The sequence below is a fragment of the Pyrgilauda ruficollis genome, unplaced genomic scaffold (assembly GCF_017590135.1).
Source record: "Pyrgilauda ruficollis isolate IOZ18807 unplaced genomic scaffold, ASM1759013v1 scaffold72, whole genome shotgun sequence".
In the NCBI taxonomy this organism is placed as follows: domain Eukaryota; kingdom Metazoa; phylum Chordata; class Aves; order Passeriformes; family Passeridae; genus Pyrgilauda; species Pyrgilauda ruficollis.
In genome coordinates, this window is record NW_024529044.1 from 3,599,055 (window position 1) to 3,614,600 (window position 15,546).

Genomic DNA, 15,546 nt, shown 5'->3' on the forward strand with positions numbered 1-15,546 from the left:
CACCCGCCGGTCCGTGCCCCGGGGCCGCCTCCCGCTCCCGCTGCGCTTCCCGCCCCGCCCCGCGGATGCGCGGCCCTTCCGGGCCGAGGTCCGCCCGCCCCGCCCCGCCGCCTCCTCGCTGCCGCCGCGGCTGCCCATGGAGGCCGCCGAGGCCGAGGTGCGGCTCCTCTTGCAGGAGGCTCGGGAGAGCATCGAGGCGGCGCGGAGCTACCGGCGGGAGCTGCAGCAGCGGCTGCGGGGGCTGCACCAGGCGCGGGAGCAGGTGGGGAAGCGGGCCGGGACGGGACCGGGCTCTCCGGAGCTGCCCCGGGAGGAGCGGCCGGAGCCCTGCCCGGGCTGTGCTGCCCGGTGCCCGCAGGCGGGCCCGCTGCCGGTGGCCGGCACGAGGGACCCCGCTGTGGGGCGGCGGGCCCTGGCCGCTCCTTTCCCGAGGCTCGGTGTTTGTCCGTGGTTCCTGTGCGCCGGGGGAGCCGGGATGGGGCTCAGGTGTGGGGCGGGTGGAGGAGGGCGAGCCCCGCGCACCGGGGGTGATGAGAGCCCCGGGACCCCGGTGGCCTCGGGGGTGCCCGAGGCGGAGCGCGTGGGAATGGCAGATGTGCGACGTGTCGGAGGAAAGGGATGCGAGCTGAAGCCTGTTACTGAGCTGAGCTTCATTTTGGGGGACCAGAGGGAGCTTTCCCAGGCAAGAATAAACATCTTAAAGAAGTTCGTTTTCCAGAGCAGCTGGGATGCCACGTCTGATTTAATAGGGTCTGCTGTGCCCATCTTCACATCGGGTACCTGCCTGGAGCGGCCGCTCCCTGGCGCGGGTGCTGTGCTGAGGGCGGCTGTCCCCATGCACCGCAGTGCCTGGCTCACGTACTCGTGGGTCAGGCAGGAGGGCTGCCAGCATTCCAGGTTAGCTGGTTTGTCTGCAGCCGGGCACAGCTCCCGTCGGGACTGGGAGCCCCGCCGGGAGATGCCGGGGCAGATAGGCAGCTGTGGGCAGGGAGAGCCGCGGTGCCGGGCCGGCTCCTCTGCTCCGGCAGCCTCTCGGCGTGGGCAGGTGTGCCGGCTGGAGGTGATGCCCTGCTGTCTTTGATTCAGCTCTGCGAGGGGTAAACAAAAACCCAAACAAAACCAAACTTAGGGAGTGTTTCCGTGGTGACCTGTTAGTTTTTCTGAAGCGGATCACGTTAGTGCAGAAACCTGCTGTGAATCTGCTGGGTGCGTGTCCTGCTCCCAGAGCGTGTGGGTGATCATTGGACATTTAATTAGGCAACACTGAGACCACAGACTGCTTAAGAAAATGAATTGTTCATGGCTGTCTTTCATCAAAACCTTGTCATCTCAAAGTGTTGCTTGGCAGTTCAAGGGCAGTGAGAGGCAGCCCATGTGCCTTTGTGCAGTGAGTGTGTAGTTAGCTCACCTTTCCTTTTGCTCTTGGGGACAATTCCCTTGCTGTGTGCGTGTTTCTGTTGTCTCTCTTTCCATGTTTTGGTTTCTCTTTTTCCGTCTTCAGCACCACTTGCTGTTTTGTGCACATCCAAGAGTTCCCTGTGTTCCCAGAGTGCTGAGTGTGCTGGACTGGGGTTTGTATAGTGGCAGCTTTATTTTTTGAGGACTGGTTGGCTGATGTGGTGGGACTGGATCACTCAACGTTCCATCCTTTGGACCAATGGGATGTGATTTCCCTCAAGCTTCATAGAGCTCTGTGTGTTCAGGGACTTGCATTTCCTCTTTTGCATGATGAGCAGTATCTAATTCTGGGGCTGAGCTGCTGAATTTGTATCTGCCTGTAATGGAGGTGAAATGCTTGGAGAAGTGAGTGTTCTGTCTTCCTTTGCCCCACCCCTTCACAAAGCTAAATACTTCCTTTTTTTTTTTCCTCAAGTATTGAACTTACAAGAAAAGGGAAACAGAGCTGTGTGGCAGCTGCAGAGCTTCATGAGTATTTGGTGAAGAGGAAATTTATTTTACCTAACCAGAGAACTTCCTGTGTTGGTTGTCTGTACTTCTAAAGATCTAGAAATTATGTGTAAGGCTGTCAGCATGTTGCGGCACTTCCTTGTGTGCGTGACTTAGAAAAGTTGTTCACAGGGAGATGTTTACTTCTGATTTTTGCATCTTTAGATCAGGGACGTTCAAGTGTGTTTTCTTCCCTAAAAGCCAGATTCAGCAAGTTTGCAGACATTTTAATGAGCACTTGTAGAACCTTCTGTGGTTGGGTTCTTCCGGAATCAAAACAGACTTGCTGTTCACCCTGTCCAATCACCAAGAGTAGCTGTTTGAACAAAATTTAAAAGAAAGCAGTTTTGTGAGGATTTTAAAAATCCAGTGAAGTGATAGAACTTGGAAAAGTGCTCCTAGATAGTCTTCTAAAAGTCTGATAGGTTTTTGTGTGCAAGGAAGATTACCAGAGGATGGCAGAGTGGTTTTTAAGTAGGATTACAGCAGTGGGGTTTTTTTGAGGGGCAGCAGGGAGGAGATCTACAGAGCATTTGGATTTTTCTGACAAGAAAAATTCCTTGATTGAAGCACCCATAACCCAAGTTGTGTTTTGCTTAGTTAATATGCTCTTCCCCTAGTCCAGGCTGGTTTCTTTGCCTCCCTCCCTGCTGTACATGTACTAAAAATGACTTCACTAATTTGTTAACTGCCAGTGGTCATTTTTTAAAGCAGACTCCACTTGCAGCTTTTCTGCAGTAAGTGTGGATGAGACGCTTCAGAAAAATAAAAGATGTGCATGGCCTTTGCCTTTATCCTGAATCCTTCTTTCCTGTTACCTGAATCCAGATCAAAGACAGTGCAACACTGACCAGAGATGTGCTTGAGCAGCATTTTAGCGATTTGAAAGGGACCCTGAAGAAGCTGCTGGACGAGCGACTGATGTCCCTGCTGCAGGAAGTGGATGTCATAGAGCAGGAGAGCATCAAGCCCCTGGATGAGTGCCAGAAGCTGATAGAGCACGGAGTCAGCACGGCCGATGATCTGCTCCGGGAAGGTGAGGCAGGACCTGGTGCTGAGTCTGAGCTCTGCCTTCCACTCTGGGTCTGTCAGAGGTCTGGAGTATTCCTGTTACTATCACTGTGCTTGGCTCATTTTGGACGTAGCTCAAACTAAATGTTAAGAATTGGGTAGATGTAGTGAAGAGCTGATCATTATTATCTCCTACAAATCTGTATTTCAGCATTTCACTCCAATCCGAGGGTGTACATATGTCAGTGTAGCCTCTCCTGGAGGGCAGGAGGGACCTATTTGACAATTATTTCACTGCAGAGACATTCTTACCTCTCCAGGGTAGACAGAAAAATATATCGGGCTATTTTGAATTGTGGGTCCCACTATAGCAAAGTGTCTGTTTTGGTGCAGTAGATTATGTCTGTCTTGCTGAAATAGCAGCTGAAATAAACACATTGTCCCCTCAGTGTGATTATATTTGCTGTTGGTGGGGAACATGAGGAATCAAATGGCCACTGTATGGGGAAAATTTCTCTAAAAAGTCTGGAGATAAGGCAGACAAAAATGGACATGTGGAATATTACTGTAAGGGCCAGACTATACCCTGCTGATGCTAAATACCTCGGCAGAAAGGAATGTCACTCTTGCCTGTTTTCCCCAGGCTGGAGAACCTACTGGGAGCATGTCTGAGCCATGAGTGTGTTGGCAGTTTCCTTGCATTGTTCTCATGTCTCAACTTTAACTTTCCTTCAGCATGAGCTCAGTTCTGGGAGCTCAAGCACATTGAGCTGTGTCCCAGGGGTGGGAAAGCTCCCAATTCCTCCTCAGCCCTGAGCTTTGTGCTGGCTGGGAGCTCAGTGCCTCCTGCTCACAGGAGCAGTGACCGTGTTTAAGGATTAATTTGCTGGGGTTTTTTCTACCACCAGAGCTCTGGGACAGCTGGTATTCACCTTGATTTTAAGTCTCAGGTTACTGAATCAGCGTGCTGGCAGAAGTTTTTTGTGTGAAATTCTGTGGGATCTGATGAGAAGCTGACTCGCTGCAGTTCCCGTTCCCCCGGTGCTCTGAGCAGCAGCATCACCCAGGGAGCAGCAGCATCACCCAGGGCCATGGGCAGGACCAGCACAGGCTGCAGCTGAGGCACAGAGGAGTTAAACCTCTGTGGTTATTAAATCTCCTGCTGCCAATTATGACGTGTGCTTTCCTTCAGAGATTTGTATCGTGTGTAATCCTCCACTTGGAAAAGGACTGAGCTTGCTGAAGTTGTAAATTGCCCTAAAGTCAGCAGAAGGAGACTGGAGCATATGTCTCTGTAAGATGAAGTGTGTGATGCTACTTTATATGGAAAGCTTAGGAAAGTATTTGTATTTATCTCCACACATTTTTGCATGGATTAGATTATTTCCTTCATTGTGACAATAGTACCATTTTGATTGTGGCAAATAGAACAATGATTGACATTATTTCTTGCTTTCAAGTGCCTGCTTTTTTATTTTCTGATCAGTGAATGTGCTTTCCTTTTTTCTTCATTTAAAATTAGTAGAGAAAGGGATTAATAATCCTGGGTTTTTTTTTTGTCATCTGACCCCAGTTCTACTTCTGTCTGAGACCTGAGGCAAATTATTACATCTGTTACGGGTGTGTCTAGAGGTAGCTTTCAGAGCTTCAAAAGTTGCTAGATAGGCTTTATATTATTACCTATAATTGCATTTTCTAGCTAAGACTAGTGAGAGTGCTGAGAGTGCTTCACATTTAATTGGTTGTTCATGTCAGAACTGGTTATTCTTTGAAGCAAAGAATGCCTTCTGTGGATGTTGTCTCATTAGAAATATTTTTACTGTTTGGTTGCAGGAGAGAGTGCAGTTGATGGAGATGTGGGACAGCAGAATGAGAAACTTTGCAACTTTACAAAAAAAGCTTTACATATTCAGCTAGATAGGTAAGACACCAACATTCTGAGGTGGTTTGAGGCAGTGGCACTTGTGCCCTTATTTTCAGGGGATCTTTTCTCCTTTGAAACAAAAGCTTTCTGCTCCATTGCCTCAAAAAATTAATTTGAGGTGCTACTGTCCTCTTTGTTACTCAGGCTTTCTTTGGGGCTGGCTCTCACAGAATGGAGGGGGTTTTCACCCTCCATATGTCCTGTGGAAATATATGCTGTTTATTTGTGAAGGATGAAGCCACTGCCTGCAGAACAGCCTGTGTTTCAGAGTATTTGCTGACAAACAGTCTGCTTAGGGCTGAAACACAACGTTTTCTGAGTCTTTTAAGTTTGGAGTGCACGTGCCAATTTCTGCAGCTGTTCTCTCTTTGCAAATCTGCACAGATTCAAGTGTATGGATGAAATATGAATTTGTGGAAGCTGGCCCCTCTCATTACAGCAAACTTTCCTTTCTCAGCTTACCAGAAGTGCCCTCCTTGGTTGATGTGCCTTGTTTATCTGCCCAGCTGGATGACTGCCTCCTTACTATATTGAAAAATCAAATATTCAGACATGGAACTGTGGCATCCCGCCCACCTGTACAGCTGGAGGAGTTTGTGGAAAAGCCTGGAGGTATTTTAGTCAGATGGTGTAAGGTAAGTAAAATATCTTGTGTGAAATTCCTTTAGACTTGAGTTTTTTCTAAGAAAAACCCAAACAATCCACTTTCTTGCTGAACTCTCTACTACCTTCCAAGGACTAGTCCACTCCAATGTGGAGTAAAGAACACGAGAAGAGGTTTTTTTTTGTAAGTGTGTCCTTTAAAGACAAGGTAGCACAGTGATGGTGTGTGTCTGGTGCTGGGGTTTGTGTCTGCCTGCAGTGATACTTGATTTAGCAGCCCCAGGATGAGGCTGGACCTGCTCTGTGATGCTTTTACCCCTAAACACATTTGTGTTCCTAGGGAGATGCAGTGGGTACAAAAAGAAAATATTATTATATTAGCTACTCCAGTACCCTTTCTCTTCAACACACAAAAACCACTGCTGTGGTCTGATGTGGTTTAGTTGTTGTTGGACAGCTCTCTGCTCCTTGGCAGCATCAAACAAACCTTTGTTGTTCTGGCAACAGCCACTGATTGCTGGCCACCCTGAAGGATGTGGACTCAGGTTGTTAAACCATAGGCACTGCTCTCACGTGGGGTCTGATCTTCTGTGCTGTACAGGATTTCCCTGAATTTGGTTGTGCCTGGGGGATAATGGAGGGGGTTTTTTGAGGGGGTGTGTGTAAATATCTTTTGACTCAGAGATATCAAAGAACTGGAAATCATTCCCTGGAACAGTTTATGAAGGACAGCACTAATTTTCCCTTGCTGTTAAAAACTGGCACAGAATTTCTTCTGCAAAGTTGTTTTCAGCTTTTTGGCTGAAGGATCTTTTTATATCTCTGCTAGAATGAACAGCCTTCTGTTCAGTGTTTCTTCTTCTGTAGCTATTTTCTAACTGTAATAAAATAATTCTGATACGTCTGTTGGTTCAGACAGTGCTGTCACTTTCTACAAGGCACATTTTCTGCTCTGAGGTGCCTCGTGAGTCTGCTCTCCTGCAGTGCTGCGTGCCCCGCAGAGGGGAGGGGAACCGGAGGCTCCTTTCTGACGCAGTGAACGTTTCTGCAGGTGGACGAGGACTTCACGGCCCAGGACTACCGGCTGCAGTGCCGCAAGAGCCCCGCCAGCCCCTTTGAGGACGTGTACGTGGGCTCGGAGCCGGAGTTCATGGTGCTGCACCTGGACCCGCACGTGGATTACCAGTTCCGCGTGTGCGCGCGCGGGGACGGGCGGCAGGAGTGGAGCCCCTGGAGCGTGCCCCAGATCGGCCGCACCTCGCTGGTGCCCCACGGTACTGCCCGGCCTCACCCCAGGGATGGAGCTGCTGCTGTGGGACGGGCTGTCCCTGCCCTGGGGGCTCTGTGTGGCGTGGCGTGAGCTGTCCCTCTGTCCTACGATGTATTCTTGGCTTCCTTGGCTGAGGGACACTCGGTGAACCTTTCACAGGTGGCTCACTGCTTCCTTAGCCTTGGAAAGCATGTGAGCCAGAAGAAAAGCATTATTTTTTCTTCTCCCTCACCACAACATAAGGATTTTTGATGACCTGCAGCTCATAACAAGCTCTTATCTTGGAGAGAGGAAAACTTAAATTTTCTCTTCACTTACAAATTTCTAAGCGCAGTGGGTAATGAAGGCTTTCCTTTTCTTACAATAAGACTTGGCAGGGATTGTAGCAAAGAGTGAACTCCTGGTGAACTCTGAGCTGGAAAATACTTTTTGTAATTACAATTTATGTGAAAAACAAATCTCTCCATAAGAAAAAGGCAAAACCGGCCCCTGTTTTTAACATAGCTTAAGCTGCATGAGGTGGACTGAGTAGACATTGGGACTGGCTTGATTTTGCACAAACAGGACCAAGTTGAGGTTCACAATTTTCTTGCTTTTTTGTTTGTTTTCTTTGAAGAATGGACAACTGGTCTGGAGGGTTACAGCTTGAGCAGCCGAAGAAACATAGCCCTGCGGAACGATTCTCAGTCGTGCGGTGTGCTCTACTCCAAAGCTCCCACTTATTTCTGTGGGCAGACATTAACATTCAGGCAAGTCCTTTTTGGGTGGCTGGTGTCACATCTGAGTTGTGTGTAAACCTGAGGCATGTTTGAGTTGTAAATCAGCTCAGCTCCAGTCAAGGTAGTGCCTCTATGTGACCTCTGACCTTCCTTTAGTTCTGCTTCCTGGCTTTGTAGGAAAACACCTGATGTTTTTGTAGGGCCTGCACTTATATAAAAGTAAGTGAACTCCTGAGGGATGGTAAAATATAGCTCATGCTGAGCAGATCTGTGGAATGTTGAACTTCCTGATGTTTTGTAGCAGCTGTTACTGGCTGAAGTCAGTGGAGCTTTGCCTCTAGTTCCTTTTAACCTTGGGTCAGGGGTGCTTTCCTTCCCAGACTAATCACTGGCTCTGAAGACTTTGGACATGAAAACACTGATGTGCTGTTGGGATGACAGTCTGGCAACAATGCCTTTAACATTTGAGATAATTAGTGCTGGTCAGACTACTGCTTGAAACTGGCATTAGAATATCCAGAGTGAAGGGATCTTGTGAATTTCAAGCTTTCCATTTGACACAGAACATGATTAAAAACCTTGGCAGCTTTGCTGCCTGTCATCCTATCCCTGAGATGATGCTGTTTAACAGGGTATGAGGAATGTCCTTGTGGGTATGTCAGTTGTGATTACAGACCTCAGAGACTCTGAAGCTTTGTTTAATCTTTTCCCTGGTTAAATAAAACTACTTGCTGTACAGCAGGCAGCCCCCACAGACAATTGAAAAGGGCTGTTAATGACACTTTCATGACTTATTCCATGGTGTTTCATTTATCCCTTCCTGATAATGGATTATGTTAACTTTAGATGGTTGTAGTGTGAAGATGTATTCAGTTGCCCTGTTTGAGATGGATAAAAAGATCTAAAGCTTTCATTTGAAATCTGTTGCTAGATTTAACTTCTCTTGGCTCAGCAGTGCCTGTGAAATTAAAGGCAGAACTTTGAGGTTTCCCTTGGTTCTCTCTCAGTCCAGTGCTTTTTATCATTTTTTATTGGTAGCATATGAAAATGTTTTGCTTCACATTTTGGTTATGGACTTCTCTCCAAGAGGAGATTGTTTCAGAATGGCAGAGCTCAAACAGGCACGCGTCCACAAGAACTATCGTGACACGAATCTTGAGACTGAAGACAACCTCAAAAATTGGTTTTGTTCTTCTTCCAAGGTCCAAGAGTAGCTTCTTGTTTGGAAGAGTGAGACATTTTCTTGGGCTGGGAGATGTAGTACTTGGTGCTTGACTTCCTGCAGCTGTTGGAACACAAGTTATTATTCTCAAGCAGCTCTGTGTTCCCTGTTTTCAGGACCCAGGCACAGCTTGTCAGTGAGCAGTGAAGTTGTGATAAACACAGTGCTTTGTATCTACATTTTAAAGATAAACTGTGGCAGTTGTCCTGAGGTGAAGCATTTGGCCAAGCTGTAGGAAAACATCACTGCTTTAGGTCCAGTCTCGTTCTGTTGCCTTGCAGCCTCCAGGAAGCTGCCCTTAGGGAAGGGAACATCTCTCCTCAGTGACCTGCTCTTCATCTCTAAAGCTTTCTTTGCTGGGGGGAGCCACAGTCCTTGTGGCCAGGCACACAGTGATTTGGGCTCACCCAGCAGATGCCCTGTGGTGGTCACAGCTTGTCAGGAGCCCAGCTCAGCTCTGCTGACAGCTGAGGCAGTGCCTGTGATGCCCCATGGATGGACCTCTCTGTGCCCTGAGGCAAATGGAAACTGCTGGGGCTTCACCAGCTTCAGTGTCTGGGCTGCAGTGGCAGAGACAAGGTGGTGTTGTGCAGCGTTTTTGTTGTGCACCAAAAGGAATTTGAAGTCTCCTTTAGAGTTGCTTTGGGAAAAGATGTGGATCCCTTCCAAAGAAAAAGCTTCTTGGAGATTTAAGTAGTCATTTTCCCTTTGCTTTACAGTGCAAGGCTATTGCTCTCTTAGTGGCATTCCCAGGGGACTGAAAAACCTAATGGAGTGCAAAAGTAAAACATGGTTCCAATTTTATCTTTGCCTCTAAAGAGTTAACCCATTGTGTGCCAGTCCACTGTCCCATTTAATTGCTTTTTTTTGAAAAAAAAATTTGATTTTGCTGTAGTTTTCCTTTGTTTGCCAGCAACCACGGATCAGTCTGTTCTTTCTCTTGAGCTACAATGAAAATGACAACTGCTTTACTTTTTAGAAAGGACCATCTGAATTTCCTGAGTCACTCAGGCTCTCTGTAAAGTAGGATTTAGCACCTTTGAGAGGCGGCAGTACATGAGAAAGGACTCAAGTCCAGAACAGCCCTTCAGTGTTTACAAATTGTGCACTCACTCCTCTGCTGGGGCCCACAGGGAACTGAGTCCCTGGTCATTTGCACAACTTGTTTGCGTTTTCTTCAGAGATTCTTTCCCCAGACTAAAACTCTAAATACAGCTGAGCAGAGGCCAGACATCTAAATGCTCTTCTAGGCATTGCTTGGTTTGCACCAGGCTGATTTATTACAAAAGCCCAAACCAAATACACCCCCAGAGCAACACCCCATCCTCATCCCATTACAGCAGAATATGCCAGGGTCAATAAAACCTATTTCAGTCATGCTTATTAAATCCTTGCTGAAGCTACAGCTATCTTGCCATAATACATGATGCTGACCAGTAGTGTGGTATAGCTGATGGTCCAGCTGAGCATATTGTATGCTTCAGACAGCTGGAAATAATTTTGAAAGGTAATTTCTAAGCTATGACAGTAGAGAATTGTATTAAATAACACTGGAAGTTTGCAGGAAGCAAAGGTTTGCTTCATATTTTGTGCAGATTAATAGAGTATTGCCCAGTGGAGCTTTTGGGAAAGCTGGTATGAATTTTGTCATTCACCAGGGATCTCCCCAAAAGTTTGGGTGAATTTGTTGAGAGCCCTGGAGCACAGTACAGGGGTCTGGAGTGACTGTCTGGATTTCATGGTATGTTTTGATTTAAAGCTTCAGGTTTGGACTTAACATTTTGCTTGTTAGGATTGAGACCGTGGGGCAGCCAGACCGCCGGGACAGCCTGGGAGTGTGCGTGGAGCAGCGCAACGGCGACGACTCCCTGCAGCGGGACAAGGCCGTGTGCGTCAGCACCAATGGTGAGTCTGAGCCACACAGTTCACAGGCACCAGCTTGGAAGAGACTTTAAAGATCATCGAGTCCAACCCAGCCCCAACCCCTCAGCTGAACCCTGGCACCCAGTGCCACATCCAGGCTTTGTTAAACACACCCAGGGATGGGGACTCCACCACCTCCCCGGGCAGCCATTCCAGAACTTTATCACCCTTTCCATAAAAAACTTTTTCCTAATATCCAACCTGTATTTCCCTTGGCACAGCTTCAGACTGTGTCCTCTGGTTCTGTGTCAGTGCTGCCTGGGGAAAGAGACCAACCCTACATGGCTACAGCCACCTTTCAGGGAGTTGTAGAGTGATGAGGGCACCCCTGAGTCTCCTTTTCTCCAGGCTGAGCACCCCCAGCTCCCTCAGTCATTCCTCACAGCGTTTATGTTCCCAGCCCCTCTCCAGCCTCGTTGCCTCCTCTGGACACGCTCGAGCGTCCCAAAGTCCTTCCCTGAGGGGCCAGAGCTGGGCACAGCACTCCAGGTGTGCCCTCACCAGTGCCAGGTACAGGGGAAGGATCACCTCCCTAGTCCTGCTGGCCACACTATTCCTGATACAGGCAGGATTTTCCTTCCCAAAACCCACAGACCACAGTTCTTTAGATCCCTGCATTATATATGAGCAACTTTCATGTATGTGCTGCTTGTGCAGTTAAAAATCCTTGGTGAGATCACAGATCTCCTCTTCCTGCTCACAGTTATTGCAGCCTGTTCCATGTGACAAGAGAAATGTAGCAGGGTTACTTCCCTATTTGCTTTCAAAAAATAGATGTGGTCTTGCACATTAGCATGTACAGAAAATGAGAAATATTGTTAGATCTGCTGACTGTTTCAGGGGCAGTATTTGTAAATGGAAAAGAGATGACAAACCAGTTGCCTGCTGTTACTTCTGGCTCGACTGTGACATTTGACATGGAAGTTGTGCAGCTGGGACCCTGCAGCAACGAGGGAGGAAACTTCAAGCTTCGAGTAACCATCAGCTCTAACAACAGAGAAGTGGTCTTTGACTGGGTACTTGATCAGTGCTGTGGCTCTTTGTATTTTGGATGTTCATTTTCATACCCAGGCTGGAAGGTTTTGGTCTTTTAGCAGTGAGTAAAGGGATTTTTTGTTCTTGTTGTAAAGTGTAATGTTAAAAGCTGACTTTCCAGCTGTTTGACAACAATCTGGTAACAAACCCCTGTCTTTATAGTACTTGAACTCCACTATATTGTACTTCGTACTGGATTCATTTAAACAATAATTGTGAAACATTGGATTTGTTACTCCGGAAAAAGCTAGAAACAAGCATGTGTAGGCAAATTAATTTAAGCAGTCCATCAGACCTTTCCTTTTTTCCTCTAGACTTGATTTTTGTCAGTATTTCATTGTACTCATCTCAGGGTACGCATGTTGTGTAGAATTAACTTTGCTTAAAGCTGCTGCTCTGTGAAGTAAGTGTTTTAGGGGTGGTAATGGACCAAAGCTGTATTTCTACCACTCAGAGCACAGTATTTAGAGCAGCGAGGTCCTGCTGTGCTTCCTTGTGCACGATGCTGCCTTAGGAGTCTGCGTGGGCAGCGGGGCTGCCCGGGCCAGCGCTCCCCCGCGCACGGTACTGTTCATCCCCCTGCAGCAGGGAGCTCTGAGCCAGCCTGGGGCTCAGAGGGAGCCAGCCTGTTACTGTCTCACTTAAGTGCCTTATTTTCGTACTTCTTGAGCTGTTTTCTGTGTTGACACTTGGAATATTTTTTCTATAGTAGCTGCACGGTGATGCTTATGTTGTCCATGCACAGCTGCCTCCAGCAGACCAACAGGCAGTGCAGGATGTGATCCTGAGCCTCTCTGAACGTCTTCCCTGGTTACAATTCACACACAGCCTGTGTCAGAGCAAGTCTCAGTGATTTGGTACCTGAGCTCACCCTGTGGATTGGCAGCTGTGATTCCTCAGAGCCCTCCTAACACTCAGAGACAACCTGCTCTTACTGTCTGCCAACACAAGTGCTGTTGTGATGTGCAGGATTCCTGGCCATGCCAAATTCTGCCTGGGGACACTGGGCAGTCGGGGCAGGTGCATGGCTCGAGCACTGCAGACAGACTGCAGCTGCTGCTGGAGCTCCACCTGGACTAAGGGAGATGGGCTTTGGGTGGGCTTCAGGCAGGCCCTGCCTTCACAGATTTAACCTGGGGCAGTGAGAATTGAAGAGATTGTGGCAATTAAGCTGTCTCCTCCATAGAGTAGGATGGGATAAATAATAGTGTGAATTAAATGACTTGGAATTTAGAACTTATGTAAAGTTACACATTTTTCCTCTAAGAAGCAACTAAGCTGGATAGGCTCAGTCTCAAAGAGAGCCCATTCCTGGTCAAAAGATTGCAGTGCTACTGGATTTAAGGAATATTTAAAAGTAACATTCACTGATAGGCTTCTTACCTCAAGTTCAATTAAAATTAAATATATTTTATCATGTTAGAGTAGCACTATTTTTATAAAGCCTAGACAATCATACTGCCTTTCCTTCCGTGGCAATGTGCTACATTAGCCCTCTATGCTACTATAATAAACTTAAAGCATAAAGGCTTATTTTACAATTAACATTGCCCATACTCACACTGTCAGTACAAAAAGATCAGCCATCCTGCCTGAATTTTTCCCCAAGCAGCTGTAGCAGGGGTACAGGAATTTCAGACAAGGAGAGAATGGCTGTTGGTATTTATACATTTACAGGAGAAAAAAATGTGTACATTTAGATGAGTGCAGAAAAGCTGCACACAGCAGAGTTAGGGTGGAATTGGCTGGAAGACATGAAGTGAGGAAGGCTGAGCTGCTGCAGGTCAGATATGCACTGTTAGCAACAAAGGGCCTGCAGTACTCTGAGCTTTTCAAGCTTCACTAGTGCAGTGTTAGGGAAAAGAGAATACTGGCATATCCTGTGCTTTCAATGTTACTTCAGTTCTCCTGTGAAGTGTTTTCAGTCCTTTTACATAAAGCTTCAGTAGATGAAAGTGTCAGTCCTGCTCAGAGGCTTGGGCAGGCACTCCAGACAGCAGCTGACTTAAATCTTGCTCCATGTAGTAGTGCTGGCAGTTCTACTTACACACTTCAGGTATCAGGTACTAGTTGTAACTTAGTACTTCTACCATATGGAAAGTAAAATTGTGAATATCCACACTTACGAGGTACCAGTGGGTCAGGTACCTTTTCATCTGCTTTTGGAGGGGCTGGTCAGACTATAGATTCTTCAGGATATTTACTTACATATTAGAAAATAAAGCTTAAACCTTGAATTCAGGTACTTCCAGAGGTGGTAATGCTGTGTCAGGTTGTTCAGAATACACATAAAAGCAGCTGAAGATGACTGTGAAGGGCCATGAGAGGCCCCTACTGCTGCCCTGGAGAGGGCAAGAGAAGCTTTTCTGCCTTCAGGCTTTAGCTGTGTGTTGAACAAGGGCAGTTTGCCAATGGTTCTTTTGGTGTTATTGTGGTTTTGTTTTTTATTTGAACTTGGCACAAGCCTCGCTGTCCAAATTGCCAATGAGGTACTTTCAGCCACCTCCTGGAGCTGCACCTTGTGAACAGAGGAGGAGTGAAGAGTCTCAGGGCAAGAGACCCGAGCACTAAAGGAACAAAGGATGCAAAGAAGCGGAAGAGGCGTGAACTAAAAGGTGTAAATTCTGTTCTTCCGCAGCAGAGGTCAGCTGGATGGAAAACTTGACACTTCCTTTACAATTTGCACCTCTAGCTCTTGGAGCCCTGCAAGCAAGAGTGTTAATGGCTTATGAAACCCCATCCTGAAAGTTGTTTTCCTAAGCTAGTACATTAACTTACCTCAACTAAGACTTGTGTCAAGAGAAATTTGAATTTTTTTAAATAAAAGTTTTATCCCTCTAAACTGTGTATGGTCTAGAAAATTATTTAATGAGGCATAAAGCTGAGCACCATAGCATTCTAACAGGATATGTTTTCTAGAGCATTGCAGCCATCTTTAAGAGCTTCTCTCCATTTTTTTCCTATTTATTTAATCTTCTGTCCCTCAGAAGTCCCAAACAATTTATTTCCAGGTTTCCCACCTGTGCACTTACCTTTATGTCTAAATTTTAACTGACATCTCTTAAAAAAAAATATTTTCCCCTTCTTTTAGTAAAATTTGCTACAGCACCTATGAGCTACCCTCCCTCAACATTCCATCCCAGCTGATTTGTCTCTCTCCATTTTACTGTTCCCATCTCTTACTGGTGCATTCTGTGGTGCACCTCTTACACATCTGTAGTTTTTGGCCAGCAGCAGAGGTATTTAATCACCTTCAAATAAAGTCCCTGTTGGACTAACACACAGCTTTACTTCATTCCCTTAGTTCTGCTTTACCTGGAGCCTGTTCCAGTTCTTTGGTCCCTTTTAAAGGAAAAACAGCTTGTGAAACCAGTAAGTGAAGTTGCTGACTTGGCAGCTTGCTCTCATAAATACTCCATTCACATGAGCTTTCTTCATGACAAGATGCCAAGTGTTTCTCCTCCAGAGCTGCAGCTTCACTCTCACATTGAACAGCCTAAAAACTGCAGGTCAGAGTCAGGGGAGGACTTACCTACTCCAAAGCCTTTGTTTTCTTGGATGTGAAGCCACAGTCAGATTTGTAGCAGGGAACAGCTCCACTTGCTGATGATGGCACCAGACTTCTGTGAATTAAGAAATATTTAACTTGGAACGACACTGTCAAAATTGCCCTCACAGAATGCCTCCTGTATTCCCAAAGGTAAAATCAAATTTCTGGTTTGGAAGTTTTGCTTTGTTCATTAGATGAATAATCAGAACAGTTCAAATCATGGGCAACTGCTTCATTCCAGGCAGTGAATCTTTACCCCACCCCTCAAAATTCAAGAGTTACATTCAAGACACATTCCAAGCAATGTACCCTGAAGGTTAACAATTCATCTACCACTTCTGA

The 15,546-nt window shown here is 46.7% G+C and overlaps 1 protein-coding gene across 1 annotated transcript; it reads left to right on the forward strand.

Annotated features, from left to right (window-relative positions):
- Positions 1–96: 96 nt before the first annotated feature.
- Positions 97–14,492, forward strand: CRLF3 (cytokine receptor like factor 3). The gene is made up of 8 exons (XM_041485806.1): positions 97–262; positions 2,776–2,983; positions 4,792–4,879; positions 5,340–5,517; positions 6,537–6,759; positions 7,372–7,504; positions 10,489–10,601; positions 11,460–14,492. The coding sequence occupies exons 1-8, from the start codon at positions 137–139 to the stop codon at positions 11,711–11,713; spliced, it is 1,323 nt and encodes a 440-aa protein (XP_041341740.1). The 5' UTR covers positions 97–136; the 3' UTR covers positions 11,714–14,492.
- Positions 14,493–15,546: the final 1,054 nt, after the last annotated feature.